Raw genomic sequence first — 22915 nt, forward strand, 5'->3', positions numbered from 1 at the left:
AAGGGTTTTCCTGCTTTTTTTCCACTATGAAACATTTCAAATGTACAGAAAAGTATACTGAATGACCCATATAACCACTATCCAGAGGTATGTATTTAATATAGCTGAATATTTTGCTGTCTTTGCTTTAAATAAATTTCCTTAAAGAAAATATTATATAGAGTGAACCACCACCATTACCACCCCTGTCCATGTATCCCCTCACTAATCCCATAACAGCTATCCTGAATTGGAGACTATCATTCCCATACTTGGTAGTTTTTGTGTGTTTGTTTGTTTTTAAGACAGGGTCTCACTTCCATTACCCAGATCAGAGTGCAGTGACACAATCTTGGCTCACTGCAGCCTCAACTTCCCCAGCTCGGGTGATCCTTCCACCTCAGCCTCTTGAGTAGCTAGGACTGCAGGCACATGCCACCAAGACTGGCTAATTTTTTTGTATTTTTAGCTGAGATGGGGTTTTGCCATGAGGCCCAGGCTGGTCTCGAACTGCTGCGCTCAAGTGATCCGCCCGCCTCAGCCTCCCAAAGTGCTAGGATTACAGGCGTGAGCCACTGCACCCAGCTCCCATATCTTTTTTTATACTTGTATTATACACGTGTGTGTGTGTGTGTGTGTGTGTGTGTGTGTTTGTGTCTATCAACTATATATAATGCTAGATACAAGTAGTAAAACTTTACATTAAATGCAGTAATATTGTAGGTATCATTCTGCAACATGCCTTTTCACTCAACACTGTTTTTGAGAATTACCTGTGTCGATATATGCTGCTTTTGAAATTTACATATGTTGACAGATGTAGTTCTAGTTCAATTTTTTTTTTTTTTTTTTTTTTTGAGACAAAGTCTCGCTCTGTCACTCAGGCTGGAGTGCAATGGCACAATCTTGGCTCACTGCAACCTCACTGCAACCTCTACCTTCTGGGTTCAAGCGATTCTCCTGCCTCAGCCTCCTGAGTAGGTGGGATTACAGGTGTCTGCCACCATGCCTGGTGGCAGGTGGCAATTAACCAATTTTTGTATAAAAAATTAACCAATTTTTGTATTTTTAGTAGGGACAAGGTTTCACCATGTTGGCCAGGCTGGTCTCAAACTCCTGACCTCAAGTGATCCTCCTACCTCAGCCTCCCAAAGTGCTAGGATTACAGGCATGAGCCACCATGCCTAGCACTAATTCAACCATTTTAATTCCTGTATAGTATTCCATTGTTTGAATATATTGCAAGTTTATTCATTCTCATTTAGTCTGTTTCCAAATTTTGTTACAAACAATGATGTAATTAATATTCTTATACACACCTCCTCATCATAAGAGTTTCTTTAATGATATGCTCCTATCAAGCTGTGGGGAATACACAGCTTTTATGAGATGGTAGCACACTGTTCTCCAAAGTAGTTAAAACAATTTACAGTCCTACCTGCAGTGTATGAGAAGTCCTATTTCTTTAAATCCTTGCAATTGGCATTATAAAACTAATTTTTGCCAGTCTGATTATTGTAAAATGGCACTGCAGTTTCCTGATTACTTATGAGGCTGAATATCTTTTCCTATATTTAGTGGTCTTTCAAGTTCCTCTTCTGTATACTAACATATTTATCTGTTGTCCATTTTTCTACTGGGTTTCTCTTTCTTCCTATTGTTTTGTAGGAGCTCTTGACATATTCTGGATCCTAATACTTTTTGGTTATATTACTTGCTAATATCTTCTCCCAGTCTCAGCTTATCTTTTACCTTTGTTTGTGGTAACTTTTGTTAGACAGATATTTTTAATTAAATTTCATAGACATTTTCCTTTATGGTTTAACCACAAAGCTAGCAAGCATCTACTCATCCCGTGGGTCTCAGCTAAGCTACCACCCTCTCCAGGGTGTGTTTCCTGTGTAAGGCTGAGTCAGGGGCCTGTCCTCTGAGGTCATATTCAGCACTCTCGTGTTTTCCTCACTGACTGCATTAGTTAGTCCTGTCTAACTCCATATCCATCTAAACCCAGCCTCCTCCCTCCCTACTGGACTATATGCTCCACAGGGCAGGCAGTGTCTGAGCCACCTCTGTACCCTCCAGCAAACAGCACAGAGACACACCAGGCCTCGGTAATGTTTGGTGAGCACATGAGTGAATAAGTAAAAGAAGAACATACGGTATCCAATGAGGGGACTGAGCTTTGACCAGCCATGTTGTAGCCCTCAAAAGCTGAATTGATAGAGACCTCTGAAATCTACAACTTTGTCTCACCGTTATATGTGAACTATATATTATAATCTCTGGGACCATGTGCTGGCCTAGAATGGAGGGCCTCTCAGCCACAAGATGAATATATTTCTATGGTTAACCTGTCCCTAAGTAACTCAATTCTGAAAACATGAGTGCTAAATGAAGTGAAGCAGAACCCTGTTAAAGGAGCAGTCTGCTTTACCACAAACTTGGCCATCCTGTGGGTTAGAGCCTCTACTCTATGGTTTATACAAGTAATCTCTCTTGGTATGCCATGAAAGCCGACATACCACAGATGTATGTTATAATATCCTGTATATACACTGGCTAACGGTGGGTCACAAATATGGCTCCAAGCTGCCTATAAGCCAATACAAAGAAAGAAACGTGATTCATTGCATCAGTCACAGCACCTGTAAGTTAGGAACGAACCAGTTTCTTGGGAAAACCATTACAATTGCTGGCATTGAAACTTAAGAAATATCTCTTGTAGGTTCTTGTGATGGGAACTCAGTGTCACACAATGAATTATGTACCCACCAAATTACATGGCAAATTCAAAACCAGTTTCATAAGGCAATTTTCTTTTTTCTTTTTTTTTTTTGTGACAGAGTCTCGCTGTCACCCAGGCTGGAGTGCATTGGCACGATCTTGGCTCACTGCAACCTCCACCTCCGGGATTCAAGCAATTCTCTGCCTCTGCCTCCCGAGTTGCTGGGATTACAGGCGCCCGCCACCACGCCCAGCTAATTTTTTGTATTTTTAGTAGAGATGGAGTTTCACCATCTTGGCCAGGCTGATCTTGAGCTCCTGACCTTGTGATCCACCCGCCTCGGCCTCCCAAAGTGCTAGGATTACAGACCTGAGCCACCACGTCTGGCCCATAAGGCAATTTTCTTTAATTCATATCAAATGGAACAAGGGCAATATAAAATTTGTAGCAAAAGTTTGTGTCTGAATATTGTTTCGATCCAATAAATCCTTGTCTGACCCTCCTCTCCCTCCTTCTTCGTGACCAGATTTCCAGTCCCTAGGGACTCTGGAGGTGCAAGAGACAAACCACAACAGCCAGGTGCGCCACCTCAAGTCTGGCTCACCCCAATCACATCTTTGCTGGCTGACCTCACCTTGGAGAACTTCAGGCCACTCACATTAATGGTGCACAGATCTGATGGCTTCCTCACACAGTGGTGCTTCAGCTGGAACATAATACAAAGAGTTGGCTCTTAAGGCCTCTACAAAGTTTAATTAATCTATTATCGTTCAGCCTTCTCTTGTTGGGCAATCTTATATACTTGTCATAATTTGTTTGCTTGTTCATTCATTCATTATTCATCCATTCATTCACCAAATATTTACCAAACACTAAATTGGGCCATATGCTTTGCTGAATACATTAACAAACTTTCTTCTAATCCTAACTAAGCCCTTTGACATAAGTAATATTATCTCCCCTTTTTAATGAGAAAAACAAGGTTAAGAGAAGTAATGTGCCTTGCCAAAGGTCCCACAGTTAGTAAGTGACAGATCTTACTAATCCAAATCTGTAATCACTAGACTCTATGCACTTTTGACTACCATATGTCACCCGACATAATTTAAAAGTTAGAGGTAAATTTTAGCTTTGGAGCTTCCATTTATGTTTAATCAAACCTCATTCTTTTTTTGTTAATCATTTATTTATGGTACCCACCATGTTTAGGCACTGAAAGGCATTGGGAAGACAATGAAGAAAAAGCAGAGACATTCCATAACCTCATAGAGCTTACAGTGTCATGGGAAGCCAAGTAGCAAGTACGTATTTATAAATGTGATAAATATTTTAAAGGAGAAATTTAAGATGCTATGAGAGATACAACAGGAGGTCCTAACCTCAGTCTGAATGAGGAAATACTTACTTGAGGAAGTAATATTTCAGAGACCTAAGAGCTAAATATGTCTCATGAAAGTGGGTAGCCGGGATTATGAAGTCTACCAAGGGAGCAAAAAGCAAGGTGCTTCTGAGAGGATGAAAAACAAGATAAGGTTAGTGAGATGGCCATTAGATCATATGAGTCCATGCTGGTTCTATAAAGGAGCATGGATTTTATCCTACGACAAATAGCAGATTTTTAGCAGCGGGCTGATAGTAATTTTATAAAAATTGTAATGTCGGATACACATAGACATATCAGACAAAGTACATCCCATAGATGAGAAGACAGGAAAGGAAGGGGAAAGACGAATGTACCAGATTGGTTAATTACTTTCCTAATAACCACTACTCCTCCTTGTTAAAGAACACCAATGTTATTCACATTTCTCCAAATGGAATGTTCTTAAGCCACAGCTCCAAGCAATAAGTTGTGATCTGTGTAAACCAATCATGGTGGTCTCATTCCCCTAATTCATGACTGTTAGGGCATGTTATATAGGTCTGGATAATGAGATACTGGCTGCTTGGAGTTGAGGAGGGGGACCAGTTTTGGAAAGCATTTTCTTACTTCTGAAAAGACATTAGACAGTAACAATCCCTTCTCTACCTCAGGATGTTATCTTCTGTATGTGATGACCAGAATTGCTGCAGACATCTCAGGATCATGAAGACAATCAGACCAAGAGGACAAGGTAACATGTAAAGTGGCACAGCACAAAGACAGAAGGAACACAGGCCTTGCAAGACGTCATTAAGTCTGTAAATTAATCTACCCTAAACAATGCCTCTGGCTTATTTTTATGTGAAATAAAAGCAACCTAATTAGTTCACAACATATAGAAAGTTTCTGAATTAGTCCAATAAGAGATGATGGTGGCCCAGATGAGGGTCATGGCAGTCGAGATGAGAAGATAGATTTGACAACTATCTTGTAAAAGTGCCAGGACTTGGTAAAAGTTGGGGTGGGGACAGTGCGGGAGAGGCAAATGTCCAGGATAACCTCAGGTACTGGCTTGGCGACTGGGTAGATGGTAGTGCCAACAGAGAGAGTAAAGTAGATACTGGAAAAAGAGGTCTGTTTTGGGATTTGGAGTAGGAGCATTGGTGCTGTAATTCAACTGTCAATGAAACATTCAAGTGGAACTATCCAACAGGCAGAGTGCATACCCCATGATTCTGAAAAACATCCTTGTTGCTCCTGCCTCCCACAGTGGCAAGACGGGTAACAAGCCGTATTTATTGAATGTGGGAACGTATAAGCATTTGGAAACAAGGGAAGAAAAAAAGGTCACTATGGGAAGTGTTTCTGCCCCTCCTCAGTATAATTATTTCAGTCCTCCTCATTCCCAATGAGAAGTGGACCTAATAATGAAACTGATTCCACAGGACTGCAAAAAGCTTATACTACCCACTTGAGGTGAGATGAAACCAACAAAGTTCTCTTTCAACATCTGATCTATGCAGACACCCATCTCTTGGGAACCACAGCAGAATCTGGAAACAAAGTAGGCAGCCAGGGAGTTCTTAGGGAGCTATGAGAACTGGACTGCACATTAATATTGATTTACAAAAATGCATCCTTCTTAGCAAAGCCACTGAGGCATTGCACAGAGCAGACGTCAAACTACCTGGCTGGTCTCCAACACAGCCACCCCAGTCCTCTTTGTAAAGCCTGCGCCCGGCACTAAGTAATATCTGGTCAACTCCCCTAGCTTTCAGCCAGACACTAAAGTCAAAGGACAAAGGCTGTGGGAGAGCAGGACCCAGTCCCACTCAATCCTGTAGAGATCGCCCCAAAGAGCAGAGCAGGAATCTCTCAACCCTACTAGGTGCTGGAATGCAATTTTCAATTGACTGTTTCCCCTGACCTGCTCCTTTGCCTCTCCAACTCAGTAAGAGTTTTTACCTCATATAATGTAAAAGTACAGGCTTTGGAGTCAGTAGACCAGAGTTCTAATCCTGGATCAGCCATTTACTAGCTGTGGAACCTCAGCCAAGGCAAATTACTTCTTGGAGCCTCAGTTTTCCCATCTGCCCAACGGCAACAACACAAAAGGGACGACAATACCTATCTCACTAGGTAGATGTCAAGAAAGCTTTACATGTCAAGAAACTTTTGGGTCCCTTCATTATCCTGGCTATACTCAATTTGCCAATATCACTCTAATAGTTTGGAGTAGATTGGGGGTAGTTGTGCCAGAGCAGGGCAAATCCTTCCCCACTTCCTCCCCACCCTAGCTGATGTGCCGGCCACTCCAGGATGCATTTACTCTCACCAGAAAAGCCTGGTCCAGGATACGTCCAGGAAGGTCCACCTGATTTTCCCGCCGAGACCCTTTCTTCCCCTTGAACTCAAAAGAAGTCGCCTTCAGGCTTTCCTGACGTTCAGCTTGTGCTCCAACCAAACCCTTGGGCTTCTTCTTGAGGTTACCTTTCTGAACCACTAACCAGTGTCCTTGACCTGTTGAGAAAATTAGAACAGTGAAAAGGGGAAAACTCCAAAGCTATAACGAGTGCACTTATAGACTTTGTTTATAATACTAAAACCAAAAATAGCTCCTGATTATCTAACATGCACCAGATACAATACTGCAGCTGGGGGTAGGGGAGATGTCTACCTATCTATGTCATTTAATTGGCCTCCAAACCCAGTGAAAAACATGTCACTGTCATTATTTTATAGATGAAAAGGCTGCGACAAAAGGAGGTGGAATGACTTGCCGAATTCCTTCTTTCACATTTTTATCTCCAAATTCTATTATTCCTTCAAAAACTAAGATCAAGTATTTCCTGTTCTGTGAACTCTTCCCTTTTGCCCCTCAGTAGAGGGGATCACTCTTTCTCATGCATGCCAGTTACTCTCCTATTGTCATCTCTTGAGTAAAGCCCAATGTGTGACCTCAACTCAATAGGTTCCATCTTCCCAGACCTCTATCAGTATATAGAAGAGATGGTGTTAGAAACTTGGAATAAGAAAATGTAGGACAGTTGGCATTAAAAAAAAAAACAAAACACCTAATAATACATGTCTACTGTAGAAAGAATTTTAAAATGTGTATAAGCAAAAAGAATATGAGGTTTACTAGTAAGCCCACCAAACAAAAATCATAACATATTTTGGAATCTGTTCTTTCTCACACCAGCAGTTTATTTGCTGTGTGGTATTCATTGCAATCTGTAATTATTTTATTTGTTCACTTATTCATTGTCTGTCTCCCTCTCTAGAGTGGAAGCTCCATAAGAGCAGGGACTTTATCTGACTCATTCATCTCAGTATTCCCAAGGCCTGCACAAAGCTCACCACATTGTGACTGTTGCTGAATAAATGACTGAATGAACTCTGTCCTATAGCCCCTGCCCACACAGTCATCCATTCCTATCTTTTCTGAGCATCTACTTTATGCTGGGAACTGGGAGTATGAGAATGAATAAAAAGGAAGCCCTAACTCAAAGGAGTCATAATAATATAACATCTTATATTATATACAATAGTATAATAATAATATAAGGGGTGCTGTGGGAACCAGCTTTGTGCCTCTAACCACTGGCTGTCTTCTGGAAAAGCCCACTATCCCTGCCTCGGGTGCTTGCCCTGGCTCACAGACCACTGCTGACAATCTTGCTTCTTGGATGCAGTTCCTGCCCCATGTCTCATATGAGCCATTTCCCATTTCCATTATGGGCCTGATACTCCAGTTACGCCATTTCCCACGGCTGCCCGCATCTGGGGCATGAACTTTGCTTCTATTTTATCCTATCTTCATATCCCTGACTCCTGGGGACCTGTCTGAGTTGGTGCCAAAACACCCAACAAGGCCAGAAAGGAGGGTTCAGAGTGTGTCAGGAGATCAACAGGAGAGAAAAGAGACTATGCAAATATCCTGTTTCTCATCATATTTTTACCCACTTATTCTAGTATCTATGATGGTTAATTTTATCCATCAACTTTGCTAAAGCTATAATATGCAGTTATTCAATCAAACACTAATCTAGATGTTGCTGTGATGGTATTTTGTAGATGTAATTAGTATTTACAATGAGTTGATGTTAAGTAAAAGAGATTATCCTTGATAATGTGGGTGCCCTCCCCCAATGAACTGAAAGACATTAAACAGGTTTCCTAGAGGAAGAGGAAATTTTGCTTTAACACTACAGCTTCAGCTCCTCCCCAGGGGTTTCCAGCTTGCCAGCCTGCCCTACAAATTTTGGACTTGCCATCCCCCACAATCACACAAAGTCAATTCCTTGAAAAAAAAAAAAATCTGTCTACCCACCTACCTACCTATCTCCTACTAGTCCTGTTTATCTACTACCAGTTCTGTTTCTCTGAAGAACTCTAATGCAACATCCTATAATGGTTCTTACCTACAAAAATTATTACTGTAGTGTTTGAATAGTGACTTTCTATTTCCCTTATTCCGTCTACATTTTCTAGTTGGAATCCTACTATAAGAAAGAGCTGGCTGGGAGTGGTGGCTCATGCCTGTAATCCTAGCACTTTGGGAGGCTGAGGCGGGTGGATCACTTGAGGTCAGGAGTTCGAGACCAGCCTGGCCATCATGGTGAAACCCCATCTCTATAAAAAATACAAAAATTAGCTGGGCATGGTGGCAAGTGCCTGTAATCCCAACTACTCAGGAGGCTGGGGCAGGAGAATCGCTTGAACCTGGGAGGCGAAGGTTGCAGTGAGCCAAGATTGCACCGCTGCACTCCAGTCTGGGCAACAGAGAGAGACTCCATCTCAAAAAAAGAAAAGAAGGAGCTATTTTGTTTCCCCCACACATTTACATATTCAAATATTTATATTAGTAGACTCATTTATTATTCCATGTTTTACAACCCGATTCCACCATTATTTATTTCATTGCTCAAACTGTCCCAGCTTTGGTGAGTGGGAGCACCTTCAAGTCAGCTGCGTCCTTTCAACATGCCCCCATTATTTTCCTGAGCACTTCTTTACTTCTGGCACCACAAGATACTCCAACTCAACTCGTATTTTTTCTGCCCTAGTCTTGCAAACAACTATTTCTCCAAGAAGCCCATGCTCTTTTCACTGGAGAATGGTATTTAGAAACCAAGATGTAGATACTAGGTATGCTTTTTGCTGCTGAGGTGTCATTGCTGTCAGTGGACTGGTAAATATACATATGTACACTAAAACATATAGATATATACAACTATATTTCTGTAGCTATCCATCTATGTGTGTCTGTGTGTGAGAGAGAGACATAGAGAGAGAGAGAGAGAGCGAGAGCAAGAGAGAGACAAAGAGAGAAACTATGAGCTCACACTGATAGCTCCATTTGAAGGTGTCTGATAGGTAGGTGGCTGGGGAAAGTCTCTGTGTGAAAAACAAAATCACTCTAGAGAAGCAGAGAGGACAGGCAGGAAGAGAAGGTTCTTCCAATATTCCATATACAGAGTGACCAACAAGTTACAACATCTGGAGTAAACAAGGTTTACTTCTCCTTTGCCCTACCCTTTCAAAGCAACAAATCCAATCCAGAGAACCCATACTTAGTGTTCCACCTATAGGGCTCTTATTATGACAATTCCCTGCTCCAGGGAAGTTTTTAACTAGATAAATATTTGAAAATCCACCTGGTAGAGTCGAATTTAAGCCATTTTATTTAGGAGTTTGGCAGACCATGATCACTCATCAAATAAGAAATACAGACAGGAAGACAGCTCACGAGAGGATGGGCCCTGAGGACTAGGGTAGTCAGACATGCTTTATTGGAAGAAGTAGAAGAAGAGCTGGGATTTGTGGAATGGGAAGAGTTTGGCTAACAAGAATGAGGGCTGGAACATTCAGGGCAAATAAAAAAGCTATGTGAAAAGCGAGCACCGTGGAATAGAGCATAAAGAAAGAAATGGGTTATCACAGAGGATAAGAGCAGGTTAAATTCAGAATGACACACAATGCCAGTTAAAGGAGTTAGCAATGAGAAGTCACTGAACAGAAAGGGCACTGTGGTTAAATGTGCACTTTAGAAGTCCCACGGAGGCTACTAGGACTGGAGGGGGAAGGATTGGGTAGAGCAGGGAACAGTAGTGAAGGGGTTGGAGAAGAACAAGTAGATGTGAGATGGTCTAAAGCAGGAGCTAGGTATGAGGAAAAGGTATCAATTTGAGAAGTCACCTGACCTTCCTCCGGCATGCGAAGCAGATTTCTGGCTGGAAAGCAGTTGTTCAGGTAAGGCTTCCCATCATCCAGCTTGTAGATTCCTGAGAAGGCCATCTCCCTGAGAGCCAGACAAGGAAAGCAAGGAAGCAGAAGAGTGAAAAGGCACAGCAGAGCACTCTTACTCCAGTGCAGCTCATGAGCCCACCAGGACCACCACACCCGCACACACCCTGTCTCTGACGCCCTGGAGGCCCCACTGCCCTTGCTTCAGAAATGGGCTGGCTGTTTACATGAAGAGGGAAACAAGACCCTGAGTTTTTCAGTTCAAATCAATCCTAATCCAATGGAACCCTAGAAAGAACATGATCCTCCAGCTCAGACTTGGTTTGAATCCTGGCTCTGTCTTTCCTTGCTCTGTGACTAAGCAAGTTACTCTATTCCTCTGAACTTCAGTTTCCTCACCTGCAAAATGGGGGTTATAATACCTACCTTAAAAGACAAATAAGAGGATAAAGTGAGAAAGACAGTGCCTAATACATATTAAGTCTGTGCTAGATGTTTTCTTTGTTTTAACAGAGTTCAGAGAAGAAGAGGCTCACATTTTAGAGAAAATAGTGTACAAATAATGAGACTTGAACTGGATAAATAGTATTTGAGGGATTAATTGAGTTTTCCAACAGAGAGAAGGATAAACATTCCAAACAGCAAGGGCCACAAGAGGGCAGTTGTGCACAGTAAAGAAACAATGTGCAAGAAGGAGAGGGAAGTATGTTTGGTAGTCTTGAACAATAAAGCTGGACAGGAAGGATGGTGCCTGCTTCTGAAGGGCTTGAGGTACCAGGCTAGGAGCTCAGGCTTCATTTTGTAGGTGACTGAGAGCCATGGATAATTTCTGGGCTGGAAAAAGCCATAATCCAAGCTGTACTTTACAAAGAGAGATCTGACAAAAATAGCAGTAGGTGAAAGTGGCACCCACTGGCAACTGGGACTGCAGTTAGGGGAGTATTGCAGCAACCCAGGGATAGCTGATGAGAGTTCATGTTAATAAACTAAAGAATTAAAAAAAGAAGGACGGACAGAAAAAAGGAATGAGAAAGGGAGGGACAGAAGAGAAAAAGAGGAGCAAGACCAGTTAGAAGTATGAGCATTTCATGTGTGGACACAGCCTAGGCAACACAGTGAGACCCTGTCTCTACAAAAAATTTAAAAAATTAGCCAGCATGGTGGTACATGCCTGTGGTCCTAGCTACTCGGGAGGCTGAAGTGGGAGGATCGCTTAAGCCCAGGATGTCCAGGCTGCAGTGAGCCGTGATCATGCCTGGGTGACAGTGAGACCCCATATTTAAAAAAAAAAAATGTGTGGACAAAGGAGGAGAAGCCCCTGGAGGATTCAGAAAAGAAAATAATTTTAGAGAAGTAGGAGAACCGGGGGGTGGAGAGTGGGAGCTGCCAGGTAAGCCAAGGGAAGAGAAAACTCTATGAAAGATGCAGGGAAGTCAGGCAAGGTGGGGACCGAAAATAGGCCATGAGCAAGTAGGAGGTCAGTTTCAAAAGAAGGGTGGAGTTAAAGTCAGACTTTATGAATGAAAGAGTGAATGGAAGGCGAGGGAATACAAAAAGTGAATATAAGCAAGTTTTTCAAGAAGCTTGATTGTGAAAGGGAGAAAAGCAAGACAGCAGTGAGATGGAAGGTAAAATTGGGAGATGGGTGAATATCAGGGCCAGCACTGGGGGAAGGTGAGCAAGGTGCCTGAGGAACACATAGGGGGACATGTGCTCTCTCTCAGAGTTGTGCAAATGCAGTGTTAGCACTTGGCCTCCACCCTAGTCCCAGCCCTGGCAGACAGAGTCACTACCAAGAATAAATTCTGGAAGCTCACTGCATGGGTTCAGATCCTACCTATGCCATTTACTAGCTGTGTGGCCTTGAACAAACTACTTGTCTATGCCTTGGCTTTTTCCTCTGTGAAATGTAGACAGTAAGTGCACCTACTTCATAGAGCTGTTTTGATGATTACAGGAGAAAATGCCTTAGTATCTGCCACATAGCTAACTCATGCTGCTCATTTTCCATTACTATGCTATTAACAGGATGAGAAAAGCTTCACTACATTTATAGACTGAGAGGAAGGAGGCAGTAAGGGAGGAAAAGCTGACAATGCAGGAGAGAGATGGGCAGACCCGCAGAGCCATCCCTGAGAAGGCAGGAAGAAGGGCACCCAGCATCCAGGGGAGGGGTTCCCTCACTGAGGATGAGGGAGGGCAGGCTCCCTCAGGGACAGTTGTGATGGGAGAGAGACTTCAAATATCCCGAGTGTTCCATTTCCCTAACACCTAGAGAATAAAAAGAGCACAAAAGAAATAACCTTCCATCCTCTATCTGCTATGGGGTGGCTCTGAGACTCTTCAATACCAATTTACAGTGAGTCAGAAATTCTTTAGGGGGGTGTGTGTGTGTGTGTTTGTGTGTGTGTGCCCGTGCATGCACACACATGCAAAAAAGTTGGAAAAAGAATATAGTTCTGACTCTAGGGTATAACTCAGTCTTTTCTTCACCAAAGTATTATTCTCTTCAGAGAGACAGGCATAAAAACGATTCCTCAAAGGAATGGATAGCCCTAATCACAACTGCACTTATCATTTGTCACTGTCACAACTGCACTTATCAGATTGTTCACCACAGTCTGATGTGAAACCTTGGAAAAACCTACATTTTACCAAGGACTTGCAAACACAAATGGTTACAGAAGTTGGGCAGGCTATGTGAGTGAGTGAAGAAAGCTGGAGGCGAGGGGAAGAGAGTAGGAGGGTGTGTGTGTGTGTGTGTGTGTGTGTGTGTGTGTGTGTGTGTGTGTGTGTGTGTGTGTGTGTGTGTGTGTGTGTGTGTGTGTGTGTGTGTGTGTGTGTGTGTGTGTGTGTGTGTGTGTGTGTGTGTGTGTGTGTGTGTGAGACTGCACATGCTCACAGAGGCAGCAACTAGTCAGCTCTTACCAATTGCTGTCATACAGAAACCTACGTCACTGTTGCCAGATCTTCACTTTATTTTCAAGGAAAGTCTGCCTTATACATGAAATCTCCTATTTGAGGGTCGGCAACTAATTTGCCATTTTAGAACAATGTGCAGGCCAAACCAAACACCTGAGAACCAGATTCAATTCCAGGCTACATTTGTTTTTTCTGATTCATCTTTTTTTTTTTTCTTTTGAGACAGCGTCTTACTTTGTCACGTAGGCTATAGTACAGTGGCACAATCACGGCTCATTGTAGCCTCAACCTCCTGGGCTCAAACAATCCTCCTACCTCAGCCTCCTGAGTAGCTGGGACTATAGGCACATGCCACCATGCCTGGCTAATTTTCGTATTTTTTGTAGAGACAGGGTTTTGCCATATTGCCCAGACTGGTCTCAAACTCCTGGGCTCAAGCCATCCACCCACCTTGGCCTCTCACTGGAAGGCCAGTGGAAATAACTGCTGCTTTTGCTAAGCTGTGAAGTCTTTCATCAGTATTTCTTTCATGGCCCGACCTCATAAGATTACTAACGATCATGAAGGGGTACCTTCAATGGACTACGAATTTCCAAGTCTGGAAACACATCTAATTCACTGTCTCTCTTCCACCGTTGGGACTTAGCTCATAGGAAGCATGCAATAGACGTGTTAGCCAAGTGAAGGATATGATGGCACTCCTAGGACCAAGATATATATCTATCTGCTACACAGGCACACACACACACACACACACACACATATCCTCAATTAGACTCTAAAACCTTCCTAAGAAAGGGCAATATCAATGGTAGTCATCAATTTATTTCTAACAAAGCACCTAACATAACAGATGTTATGACATAATAGATTCCATAAATATTTGTGGAATAAATGAATGAATGAATGTTGGTACCTCCTTTGGTCCAACACAGGGCACTATGAGTTTCCTGATCCCTGATCTTCCCTGCAAAGGGATGGAGGCTCTTCTTATGTATTTCTACAACACTCCATACTTCGCCTAGTATAGTACTTATGACTTTATTATAATTGTTTGCTCCCCTCATCAACTTCTCACCTGTTGTGGGGCCTATAATTACCTTATTCACCTGTGTAATCCCAGCATGTAGCATAGAGCCAACAACTCACTAAAAATATGTTGGTAAGATTAATGGATAGATGGATGAATGGGGACAAATTTATATTCAGTCAATACGTCTTTCAGGAACTCTCTCTCATGACCAATCACACACATCTGCTAGAGGTAAATGAAAGAATGAATGAGTAAATTGCTGGTTGGAAAATGTTAGATGTGATGTAATTTGCTGGCTGGAAAATGTTAAATATGATGGCTGTTGGAGAAGCCTTCAGTAACTTACAGAATATGGTGACCTGGCTTCAGGTCTCCAGAGTACTTACTTGATCTTTGACTTTGGGAATGGCCCCTTAACTTCCTTTTTTTTTTGTTTCTTCACTTGTTTCTTTGCCTGTAAGATAAATATTATATTCCTTCTTAGCCTGCTATTCAGAGCTCTTGAACTTTCTCATTAATTATATTCTACTGTGAGCCTTCCACTCCAAAATTTGTCTTGCCTTTAGTCCTTGCCCGTAGGACTAAAGATCCAAGAAACAGATAGATACTGATACAGAGATGGAGACAAAGACAAGACATAGATGGGAAGGTGGTATAGGAGAATATAATTATGATAGTGGGGTATGGCTGGAGTGCTTAAATCAGACACACAAAGCACAAACCTGAAAGGAAGGGATCGTTTACATGATTATTTACACAAAATAAATTTGTGCCAGATAAAAATAGGAAAGTCAAAGTTGAAACATAAGACACAGTCTGGGAAAAGATATTTGCCATGCATATAAAACAAAAGATGACTCACACTGAAGCCTGTAGGAGGCATGCAGACCTGGATGCTATCGCAGAAATTCCAGTTCCCTATTAGGAATATTAGGTGAGAAGGTGTGGATCTACAACTAATGGGTCAAGAAGGGCACATAACCCCTAGGTTACATTATCTAAGACAAGTAAGAACTTTATATGGTAGAAAAAAAAAGTCAAAGTTCCAGACTTGGAGGCTGACTTCCTGGTTAGCTTTAGCTACCTATGGTCTCTATCTCAAACTTGATGCAGCTAATGCCAATCTGACTGTAGTGCTTCCTCCAAAACAAACATTCTCTCTTTCTCTCTCTCTCTCTCTCTCACAGAGTAACGCATATTTTTGCTTGTTCCATTCCTTTGGCCTATCACCTTTCTGCCCCTCTTCCTTGCCCGGCTACATACAGATTAGCTTTCCTGTATCTCCCTCTCCTTAGGTTGAGCCTCCTCAAGCCCACTTCTTTTTTTATTTAATTTTTCTTTTTTTCTTGAGACAAGGTCTCACTCTGTTACCCAGGCTGGAGTGCAGTGGCATGATCTCAGCTCACTGCAACCTCCACCTCCCAGACTCAAGCAATCCTCCCACCTTAGCCTCCCAAGTAGCTGGACCACAGACGTGTGCTACCATGCCCAGCTAAATTTCTATATTTTTGATAGAGATGGGTTTTCACCATGTTGCCCAGGCTGCCTCAAACTCCCAACTCAGCCTCTCAAAGTGTTGGGATTACAGGCATGAACCCCCTTGCCCAGCCATCAAGCCCACTTCTTAATGGAGGCACTAACATGGTTAGGCTTTGTGTCCCCACCCAAATCTCATCTTGAATTGTAATCCCCATAATCCCCATGTGTTGAAGGAGAGACCTGGTAGGAAGTGATTGGATCAAGGAGGTGGTCCCCCATGCTGTCCTCATGATAGTGAGTGAGCTCTCACAAGATCTGATGGTTTTATAACTGTCTGACAGTTCCTCCTTCACACTCTTGCCCTCTCTTGCCTGCTGCCATGTAAGACTTGCCTCTTCCCTTTCCGCCATGATTGTAAATTTCCTGAGGCCTCCCCAGCCATGCAGAACTGTGAGTCAATTAAACCTCTTTCCTTTATAAATTACCCAGTCTTGAGCAGTTCTTTATAGCAGTGTGAAAACGGACTAATACAGGCACTATACCACACTGTATTATAATGCCTGCTTCCTTGTTTGTTCCCCACTTCACTACAGGCTGTGAGTATCTCCAAGGTCAGGTCAGGCCTGGGTCCTACTTTTTTTTTTTTTTTTGAGATGGAGTCTCGCTCTGTCACCCAGGCTGGAGTGCAGTGTCGCCATCTCAGCTCACTGCAAGCTCCGCCTCCCGGGTTCACGCCATTCTCCTGCCTCAGCCTCCCGAGTAGCTGGGACTACAGGCGCCCGCCACCACCCCCGGCTAATTTTTTGTATTTTTAGTAGAGACAGGGTTTCACCATATTAGCCAGGATGGTCTTGATCTCCTGACCTCGTGATCCGCCCGCCTCGGCCTCCCCAAGTGCTGGGATTACAGGCGTGAACCACCGTGCCCGGCCCCTACTTATCTCTTTATCCTGCATCTCACACAGGACCTGGCCTACTGAAGGAAGAGTCTCAAGGATTGTTAACTGAACTAACCCAACCCATGAACAAAATGCCACAGGAGCACTTCATGCAGTGGGTGAAGAAAGAAGAAGCAAGTATCAGAGATAGTTTCACAGGGTAGGTGACATTAGAGCTGGATCTTGAAAGATGAGAAGTTGGCCCGGTGTGGTGGTTCATGCCTGTAATCCCAGGACTTTGGGAGGCGGAAGCAGATGGATCACTTGAGGTCATGAGTTCAAGACTAGGCTGTCCAACATGGCGAAATCCTGTCTCTATTAAAAATATAAAAATTAGCCAGGCGTGGTGGCATGTGCCTGTAGTCCCAGCTACAAAGACTACAGCTTGGGAGGCTGAGGCACAAGAACTGCTTGAACCCAGGAGGCGGAGGTTACAGTGAGCCAAGATCCCACCACTGCACTCCAGCCTGGGTGACAGAGTGAGACTCTGTCTCAAAAAATAAAAAATAAAATAAAATAAAAAGTGACTAGGGCAATGTTGTATCATCTCACTTTCTTTTAAATAAAAGAAAAATGAGAAGTTGTAAAAGATAAACTGCAACAACAAGCTACAGGGGCATCTGATTACAGTGTCCACGGATTGCTTCACAGAGGTAATGAAATATCATCTGATGTTATTGTTATTTAGTGACAATTATTTTCTTTTTAGTAATAATTTAGTTATTTAGTGATCATTATTTTCTTTTCTTTCTGATCTCGGCTCACTGCAACCTCCGCCTCCCGGGTTCAAGCAATTCTCCTGCCTCAGCCTCCCAAGTAGCTGGGATTACAGGCGCCCGCTACCACGCCCGGCTAATTTTTGCATTTTTAGTAGAGACGGGGTTTCACCATGTTGGCCAGGCTGGTCTTTAACTCCTGACCTCAGGTGATCCGCCCGCCTCGGCGGGGATTAGAAGCATGAGCCCCCACGCCCGGCCGAGATAATTATTTTCACATGAATTTTGGCTTACCCAAGACAAGTTTTTGTCTGTTTTATTCAGGGATATATCCCTGGTGACTAGAATAGGGCCTGTTACATAGTAAGAAACTCAATAATATTTGTTTAATTATTTAGACGCTTATGGGTGATATATAGGAATTAAAAAACAATACAATGTAATAGAGCATAGTATAATACAATACTGCTATTTGATAACTGTCATGGAGTAGTAGTTCCACCAGAGTAGCGACCAGGTCTATCTTGATCCCCTGTATCCGTTAGTACAATATTGGTGCTCAATATATATTTGTGAAAAAAATTAATTAAAATCTAGAATACTATTACATCCTAAAACCGTAAAAGCAGAGTGTCAGAAGGGATATATATTGGTTTTGATTTTTTTTTAATGCCGGCTTGAAAACCGAGTTCAGATACATGCTATCTGGCTTTGGGTAGGTTCTTTAGTTTCCTCCTCATCTAACAGGGCTGTTGTGGGACTCAGTGAGAGAGAGGATGGCTGGAAGTGCACACAGGATACTGCCTGGCAGACTGTAGGCACTCAGATAATGTGAGTTCTCCGTAACACGAAAACATTATTAACAGCTAAAATGACAGCTGCTTGAGAGAATAATCAGTAAGTGCCACAACCGGGCTAGAAAAGGATGAAGGACAAGCTCCTGCCCACTCCTTTGGAAACTCCACACGTGGGCCGGAGAAAAACTCGAACTGGAAAACTAAGTTTTCAGTCGCACCTGCCTCCGGCGTCGCTTCAGCCTCCGAGGGGTCTGCGGAGGCGACGTCCCAGTCAGGAGGGATGCGCGCCTGCGAGCCTCCCGGGGATCTCGGAGCCGCTCCACTGTGGTGCCTGCCGCTATCTTCCCCACGCCTTAGTAACTGCGACGCGACGGCAGTGTAGGCGGCAACCTACGGCCGGGACGTCTAACCTCAAGTCCCAGCAAGCCCCGCGGCCACGTCCTCTGACTACCTCGCGCCAGCAAGCCCCAAACTACGGATCCCGATTGACTCCGCGCGGAGCGTCACGCTGTCACCTCCAGCCAATCGGCTTCAGACAAGTCGGAGGGGAGGGAGACGCAGAGGCGGAGAAGATGGCGGCGGCAGCTGCACAGGGCGGGAGAAGCGGTGGTATCGGAGGCTGTATTGGGGCTGGCGGTGCTTCCAACTGTGGGACAGGCAGTGGCCGTAGCGGCTTGTTGGATAAGGTGAGGAGCCGGTTCTTGGGAACAGTTGAATCCTGGGGAGGCCTGGGAGGCGGCGAGCCCACCTTCCCATCCCCGTCTCCCTTATTTTCTACGGCCTTTTGAGGGGAGCCCTTGTGTGACCGCTATTACAACCCTACGCACCCTTGTAGCCTGCCTTTTCCCTCATCACACTTCAAACCTGGATCCTGTCCTCTTTAGGACTTCTTCCCTTCTCGCAAGCGTTCTGGTCCTGGCCGCCACAGCTTTTTCGGTAATTTGATTATTCCTATACTTAATTGTGTCCATCGCTTTTCCCCTGGGGTGCTGGGTGCACTGTTGCCAGTGCCCATTTCACAGACACGGAAAACCGAAGCCCAAAGATTAAAGAATCAGTATCCCCCAAACTCCCTACCACCATCACCCTTGCGTGCTGCTACAGATTCCAAAGTGCTTCTTGTCCTTTTGCTTACTGAAGTTTTTAGGCGTTTTATCATGATAGGCGAATACTGAAAATATTTGAGTATTGACTATTCTACTGAGCTGACAAGAAGCCTTTAAGATTTTTCTTCTTTCCTGTTGTTTTTCCCCGCCCTCTCCTCTCTTCCCTCCACCTCCCTGTTTGCTACCAAGTGCACTGCTGCCCGCTCACGCTTGCCCCTTTCCTCCCTCTGCGCATCCAAAAAAAATTTTTTTAACTGCAGTCCTAGCAACAAGGACTTAAAAGAAAAGAAAAAAAGGAAAACTATCCCTGGGTTGGCCTTTCTTGCTCTTTGCCCAGCATCTTGGAAGAAATAGTTGCATGGAGAACATCGTCCTAGTGTTGATTTTGCCTCTAATTAGCTTTGTGACCTTGAAATATGCTTGCTCTCTCTATATCTGTTTTCTCATCTGCAAAGTGAGAGGTTTAGCCTTAAAATGAGGGACTTAACTCTAAATTCCCTTCCAGTTCTCTCATTGTAGGGCCCTGGGCTGGTTTGATGAGAATTGTTAGGCATGGTGTCTTTAATATAGTAAGCAGAATTTTTGAATTTAATTGAAAACAGTTTTCAGACTTCCCTGTGCATAACACATGGTAGGTGCTTAAGAAATGAAAACATGATTGTGTTGAGGGGTTAAGATCCAGGTCTTTTTACTTGTCTTTTTGAGTGTCATTGGTGGTTTTCACACTCTTCTCTTGTGAGAGGGGTCACACTCCATTGCCCAGAATGGATCTTAGCTCACTGCAGCCTTGAACTCTGAAGCTCAGGTGATCTTCCCACCCCAGCCTCCTGAGTAGCTGGGACTGCAAATGTGCACCACCACGCCTGGCTAATTTTTTTGCTTTTAACTTTTCTGTAGAGTCAGGGTCTTACTGTGTTGCCCTGGCTGGTCTCAAATTCCTGGGCCTCAAGTGATCCTCCCACCTTGGCTACCCAAAGTGCTGGGATTACAGGCATGAGTCACCATGCACCTGGCCTCACACTCATCCCTTAAGATACAGAAACATATTCTGGAGGTTGGGATGGTAAATTGCTTCAAGACATGTGAGAGTATGAGGAATTGATGGTCATTTATGTACACAAATCCTTCCCTCTTGCTAGGTAAGCACCTCATAGCCTGTGCTTACCTGCCCCACTAACTGCTCTTGCTCTTCCTTGCACTTGGATTATCATCAGCAAACATTTAGTATGGGCATTCTGCCAAGGCAGTATGGAATACTATTATTATGGAATAATGTATATGGCACCATTGTGTTATTGAAAGAACCCGGATGTGGGGATCATAAGACTTCAGCTTTGAAGTATTTCTGCTACTTGCTAACAGTATGAAGACTGGCAAGTCAATTAACCTTTCTTCATTTGGAATTTTGGAATCTCTGGCACCTGTATCACAGGGTTTTGGGAAGAATCAAGTAAGACAGTACACATTAATGATCTCCATTACCTGTAGTGTCCAGTACAGATGTGTGATGGTGGAGGAGTAAATCAAGAATCCTGCTGTCAGAGAACACTCAGAATAGCCAAATATAGGAGATGGGGTAATTGAATCTATTTAAGGAAGTATATGGTATATTCACTCAAGTGTGTACTTGTTACAGAAGTTCAAATTAGAGAGACAGAGTGAACCCTGTGAGCTTATTGATAAGAGTAAGAGCCTTGGCCGGGCACGGTGGCTCACACCTGTAATCCCAGCACTTTGGGAGGCCAAGGCAGGCGGATCACCTGAGGTCGGAAGTTCAAGACCAGCCAGACCAACATGGAGAAACCCCATCTCTACTAAAAATACAAAATTGGCAAAGCGTGGTGGCGCATGCCTGTAACCCACCTACTTGGGAGGCTGAGGCAGGAGAATCGCTTGAACCCGGGAGGTGGAGGTTGCAGTGAGCCGAGATCACACCATTGCACTCCAGCCTGGGCAACAAGAGGGAGACTCTGTCACAAAAAAAAAAAAAAAAAAAAAAAAAAGAGTAAGAGCCTCAAGGAAAGGCCTCATTCCTGAGAGTGGAACTGGCACCTTATCTGGGGGGAGAAACGAAAGACATGCCAGGTAAAAAAGTCTCCTTGAGTAAAGTTACACAGATGTGATGGTGTTTTATGTTTCTCAGGTATTGAGTTGACTAGAAGGCTCTCTAAAGGAACTGTAGTGACAAGTAGATAGCATCTGATTAGGGAGGCCATGGATTGCTTGAAGTAGGAGAAGAAAGCTGTTGAAGGGTTTTCAGACTGTGTAAAGTGGTTTTTAGGAAAACTATTCAGATGGTTTGGAGAGACAGAAATTAGAAGACTTATTAATAAGGCCATATACACAGTAGTGTATAATATATAATAAAAAGAGACAAATTTGAGTTCTAGTGCAGCATGTTATTAGGTTGGTGCAAAAGTAATTGCTGTTTTTGCCATTGAAAGTAATGGCAAAAACCACGATAACTTTTGCACCTACCTAATAAAAGCCACATGACCTTGGATAAGTTGTGTGATATTACTGACTTTAAATTTCCTTATGTAAATGTTGTGGACATTCATACATATTATAGGCTTGTTGTAAGGATCAAATTGTATAGTGCTGGTAAATGTTCTTTGGGTTTTTTTGTTTGGTTTCCTCTGCCCTTTTTATTTTTATTATTTTTTTTTTTGGTAGAGACAAGGTCTCACTGTGTTGCCCGGACTAATCTGGAACTCCTGGCCTCAAGTGATCTGCCCACCTCAGCCTCCCAAAGTACTGGAATTACAGGCATGAGCCACTGCACCCAGCTCTGTGCCCTGTCCTTTGGAATCTACTAGAAGTAAATGTTCTTTGTAAAGGGCTGTCTGTGGTAAAAATAGAATGACAAGGTGATGAGAACCCCAACATGAGTAGCAGAAATAGATAAAAGGTCTCACAAAAGAGTGCTTGGAAGATTTAACCAATAAGTGAGGGACAGAAGAGAATAGTCAAGAGCTGCCTGAGTGCCTTTTCTTGGAAAACTTGGTTTCAGCCTTACATTGAACTGTTCCCTCTCTGAATTCCTCTAGCACTTACACTGCACATGGGAATTAAGCTGTCACTTAATATGACATACTATCTTGTATTATTTCACCAATTTGTATTTGCCCATTTTCCTGTGAGTGCTTCTCTATAGTGATCAACACAAGAAAAGTACTTTTAGCACTGAATTTCACAGAGAAAAAACTTGAGATCTGCCACCTCAGTCTTCAGAAACAGCTTTAGAGGATGGAGCCTCTAATTGTTTGAAGACTGAGGATACTGTGGGAGAGAACTTGGGGAAAAAAATGTTATTCTCAGTGGAGCAGGATCTGAATGAATAGAGAGGCTTTTGCTGTGTGGGAATGAGAAGCTATTACCTTTAATATAATTTCTTTTTTTTTTTTTTGAGACAGAGTCTCGATTTGTCGCAATCTCCACTCACTGCAACCCCCGCCTCCCAGGTTCAAACAATTCTCCTGCCTCAGTCTCCCAAGTAGCTGGGATTACAGGCATGCGCCTCCATACCCGGCTAATTTTTGTATATTTAGTAGAGACAGGGTTTCGCCATGTTGGCCAGGCTGGTCTCAAACTCCTGACCTGAGGTGA

At 43.3% G+C, this 22915-nt stretch overlaps 2 protein-coding genes across 14 annotated transcripts in view; one reads left to right on the forward strand and one right to left on the reverse strand.

Moving 5' to 3' along the window:
* The window catches only part of XRRA1 (X-ray radiation resistance associated 1), a 103272-nt gene extending 84660 nt beyond the window's left edge, over positions 1 to 18612 (reverse strand). For 3 of the 12 annotated variants that reach the window (XM_054524816.2, XM_009246836.3, XM_009246838.3), the window contains exons 1-5: positions 18419 to 18612; positions 14658 to 14725; positions 10274 to 10371; positions 6403 to 6587; positions 3339 to 3410 (exon numbers count right to left, since the gene is read on the reverse strand). In XM_054524816.2, coding sequence (XP_054380791.1) covers positions 3339 to 3410; positions 6403 to 6587; positions 10274 to 10367 — 351 coding nt within the window. In that variant the 5' untranslated portion in view covers positions 10368 to 10371; positions 14658 to 14725; positions 18419 to 18612. Of the gene's footprint in view, positions 1 to 3338; positions 3411 to 6402; positions 6588 to 10273; positions 10372 to 14657; positions 14726 to 18418 lie in introns of those variants that run through there. The other 9 variants (XM_054524824.2, XM_054524820.2, XM_009246837.3 and 6 more) reach the window with 8 other exon arrangements.
* Positions 18613 to 18632: 20 nt separating this feature from the next.
* Positions 18633 to 22915, forward strand: part of SPCS2 (signal peptidase complex subunit 2) — a 28273-nt gene continuing 23990 nt past the window's right edge. The window contains exon 1 of one of the 2 annotated variants that reach the window (XM_054523716.2): positions 18633 to 18886. In XM_054523716.2, coding sequence (XP_054379691.1) covers positions 18773 to 18886 — 114 coding nt within the window. In that variant the 5' untranslated portion in view covers positions 18633 to 18772. 2 annotated transcript variants of the gene reach the window in all.

Source organism: Pongo abelii, chromosome 9 (assembly GCF_028885655.2).
Source record: "Pongo abelii isolate AG06213 chromosome 9, NHGRI_mPonAbe1-v2.0_pri, whole genome shotgun sequence".
Classification (NCBI taxonomy): Eukaryota; Metazoa; Chordata; class Mammalia; order Primates; family Hominidae; genus Pongo; species Pongo abelii.